Here is a 3,620-nt window from a genome sequence, read left to right as displayed (position 1 = left end):
GAAAAAACCATACATAAGTCGCACTGGAGTATAAGTCGCATTTTTTTCAAGTAATTTATTTTACAAACTGGTTGAAAAAAACGATATTACATCATCCTGGAAGGTAAGTTATAACATTCATAAGTGAATAGAAAACAGGCTGAATATGTGTCAACACATATTCACATATTAGCATCATGAAAAAAACGAAAAGGTGTAGCATTTATATAACATAACAGTTTTATTTAACTATAGCCTCAAGAACTCATCAACTTTGTATCTTTACTGTAATTAATTGCACGCAATCTCACTCCATATCACTAAATCCCTTAAATTCTTCGTCCTCTGTGTCAAGTCTGAATAACTAAAGTAAATAAAGTAATTGCATAGATCACCATAAGAGGGCACTCTAGACTTACGGTCCATATCTCATCTCATTAAAAATTCGTATATAAGTCGCACTGGAGTATAAGTCGCAGGGACATTCAATCTATGAAAAAAACCGCGACTTATAGTCCGGAAAATACGGTAGTTTACTGAGGAATTTTAGGATATTTTGGAGTTCAGCCAGTAATTAAACTACAAGCTATCTTATTTGGCTAATTTGGCATCTACTAAAGTTTTTTCGGCTAATTTGGAGTTTAGCTCATATTTAAGCAACACACTTAACATTTTTGCAAAATTGTTTTGTATTAAGGATTTTTAAACAATTTTACTACAAAATTTTAAGAAATTTAGGTCAACTTAAGTGCTTTTCATTTTTTTTCCAGTTTTTTAGCAAATTTAGCATTTTACAGATAGGTTTTGCATTTTCAGCAAATCTCTTCAGCAATTAAAGTAAATTGCATCACCATTTTCAGCTAAAACTTCAGAATCTTCAGCGACTACTTTCAGCAAAAAGCATTCACACGAGCATTATTGCAGGTAATGGAACTTTTCTAGTTTGCTTTTGATTTAATCCCAGAAACTAATGAAAGACAGAGACTGCACGATTCATTAAAAGTTTAAACTATCATCTTCATTGTCTTTATTTGTAGTTAGTTTACTGCTAATGATGGTGAAGATGTGTGCTTACATCCACTTTGTGTATGACTTGACTAGTCGACTCATAAAATAATAATTTGTGGCAGTCCTAATCAACAAAAGAAAAGAAAACACAGTTAAATCAATCAAATGTAACCTGGAACTGGCTGGAGGTTTATTCATTTCAAAAATGAAATGTGTCTGACGTTTTCTGCTGTGGGATTCCTGTCTGTTCTCTGAACAGAACGGCTCTGTCTGCTGCAGCTCACACAGCCTCACCTCATCAAATACAAAAGCAAACACTCTCAGTTTGTTCAGCAGCTGCTTTTCTAAGAAAAGTTGACTCACGCAGCTCATATGAAAACATGGAAGTGCAGACGGTTCATGCTGAACTACAAGAAATGGTTTGAAGGCCTGCACTGATCCGTGTTTCTTCCTCTTTACATGTTCACTCCCCTCTCCTCCTCCACGCCCACTGCAGATTAAAAGCCTGTGAGGTCGTGCGAACGCCCCACTCCTTCATCCGCTGCCTCTGCCAGTCTCACTCCTCTGTCTGCTGTGTGATTCCCCCAACCGACGGTGAGTGTTTCCACTCATCCTTCTTTCTGAAATCTGCACTCAGTTTAGGAAACTTCATAACCTGCAGGGCAAAGCAGCTTATTGGCTCATGGTTGCAGCACGTTTTTAGTGTTTTCTGGTTAGGTTTGAGCATGAGGGTTATGCAATGCTGACATGCAGGCCCCCCTCACAGAGAAAAAAAGCCACAAGATGTTTGCTGCTCTAGAGGCAGAAAGGGTTTGCAGTTTCAGAAACCTACAACCAGATTTCTCTCCTGCTGTCTTCCTATAGTTACATTTGTGTTCCTATCATCCCTTCAGTAAAGGTCCTTCATGCTGGAGGTTTGTCTGGGAAGAGCCCTCATTGATTTCTCACAGGAAGTCCCTCTGGTGCTCTCGGCTCATTAATCTCCTTACTGAGAAAGATGCTCTTTGCTAATGCAGCTTAAGTAGGAGAAGACAGTGTGTTATGATACCCCCCCAAAACAAGCAGAGGGATGTGAGGGAGCGGGGCAGGGGGGCGTGTCACGACTGCAGCCTCCCTGTTGTGATCATGGAAAACTGAGGTTCAGGAATACGAGCAGAAAACCTGATGTAAAAGGAGCTAAAACGACGACTTGAGTCTGCTTTTCTGTGCTGAATGCTGAGAGATGACAGAGATCTGATCGTCTCCCTCAAGTTTGACTAATATTTAGGTTTTAAAATTAAAAAAAAATACAGTTTATCTATTAGTAGCTTATTAAAATAGGTTTAACACTTTAATAAATATTTTTATTATGGAATTATGTTTCTAATCATACAAATATATGATAAAATCCAAAAATAAGAAAGATTTTGTTTGATTTAATGACATTGTTAAGTTTTTTTTTTTTTTAACCACACTTTGTTTTTCTGATGCTAAAATAGTAAACTCTGAAACTACCAGTGGGTGTGGTTCTTTAGTGTATGTGCAAACACACCAAATCAACAAAAGCATAAGATGATGTGATTGTAATGCCTTTAAACCAGTGGTGTCAAACCTAATCGAGAATGAAAGAAAGGCCAAAGCAGACTGAACAGATGAGCGAGGATGGAGGGAGGAAGAGTCGTCTCTCTTTGTGTTTGTGCTTTTCATATTTACATACTTCTGTCAACACACTGATTCAGTTCACCCGTGAACAAGCTGGTGTTTTTGTGATTCTCTTCTCAGCTCCACCATGGTTCACCATAAGGAATTTGAGGGTGCAGGGAAGGAGCCCGGCCTGCGGGTTTGGCGGATTGAGAACATGGACCTGAAGCCGGTCCCTAAAGCTCTTTACGGCAACTTTTACTCAGGAGACGCCTACGTGCTGCTCTTCACCACTCCAGCTCCATCATACAACATCCACATGTGGCTGGGTAAGACTCAGGAAGAGCAACATCAGGTTTTTTATTTAGATTAACATATTTCCCAAATGATAGGCTGATATAAATGTTTGGTTCTTAGAATAAAGTTAGTTCCTGTTTAGTTACAGGAATTCTATCTGCATTTAGGTGTGATGCTCTTTCCTGTGAATTCAAACCGTTGTAGTTCCGATTCCTCATATTATAAAAAGAAGGGTTTTTGTCTTCAGTAGAAACTTCCTCTTTATGTGTGAACATGAAGGTGATGAAAACTAACAGTCAACACTGGCTCATAAAACCCTTTCTGCTTTCTAGCTTCATGCTCTCAGCATCTGGCTCAAATCTGCTCTGTTTTCTCATCGTCATCAGTCCCAGTTTAGAAAAAAGCAAAAGTGTCAGATGGAAGAGCAGTGACTCACATGTGGAGCAGGTCTGAAAGGCGCACGAGGCAGGTTCCTGCACGTCTGTGCCGCCTGACACAAACGAGTGACACTTTAGAAGGCTGCTCGCGTTTGAAGCTGCACAACCGTGGAGAGATGGCCTTGTGGTTTTAGTGGTTATGATGCATCTGTGGAGCTACACATGTGTGGATATACACATGTGGAGCTACACATGCGTGGATATATACATGTGGAGCTACACATGTGTCCTGATCCACATACAGGAAATAAAGATCCTAGTTAATTAGTAACCACTGGG

General features: G+C 39.4%; 1 protein-coding gene across 2 annotated transcripts in view; it reads left to right on the top strand.

Annotated features, from left to right (window-relative positions):
- Positions 1-1,467: 1,467 nt before the first annotated feature.
- scinlb (scinderin like b) overlaps positions 1,468-3,620 on the top strand; it is a 16,397-nt gene continuing 14,244 nt past the window's right edge. For both annotated transcript variants that reach the window (XM_024268961.2, XM_024268960.2), the window contains exons 1-2: positions 1,468-1,581; positions 2,749-2,936. In XM_024268961.2, coding sequence (XP_024124729.1) covers positions 2,756-2,936 — 181 coding nt within the window. In that variant the 5' untranslated portion in view covers positions 1,468-1,581; positions 2,749-2,755. The remainder of the gene's footprint in view (positions 1,582-2,748; positions 2,937-3,620) is intronic.

This window comes from Oryzias melastigma, linkage group LG17, assembly GCF_002922805.2.
Source record: "Oryzias melastigma strain HK-1 linkage group LG17, ASM292280v2, whole genome shotgun sequence".
Lineage (NCBI taxonomy): Eukaryota > Metazoa > Chordata > Actinopteri > Beloniformes > Adrianichthyidae > Oryzias > Oryzias melastigma.
Note: the sequence above shows the minus strand (reverse complement) of the source record. Positions and strands in the feature narration are given on the sequence as shown.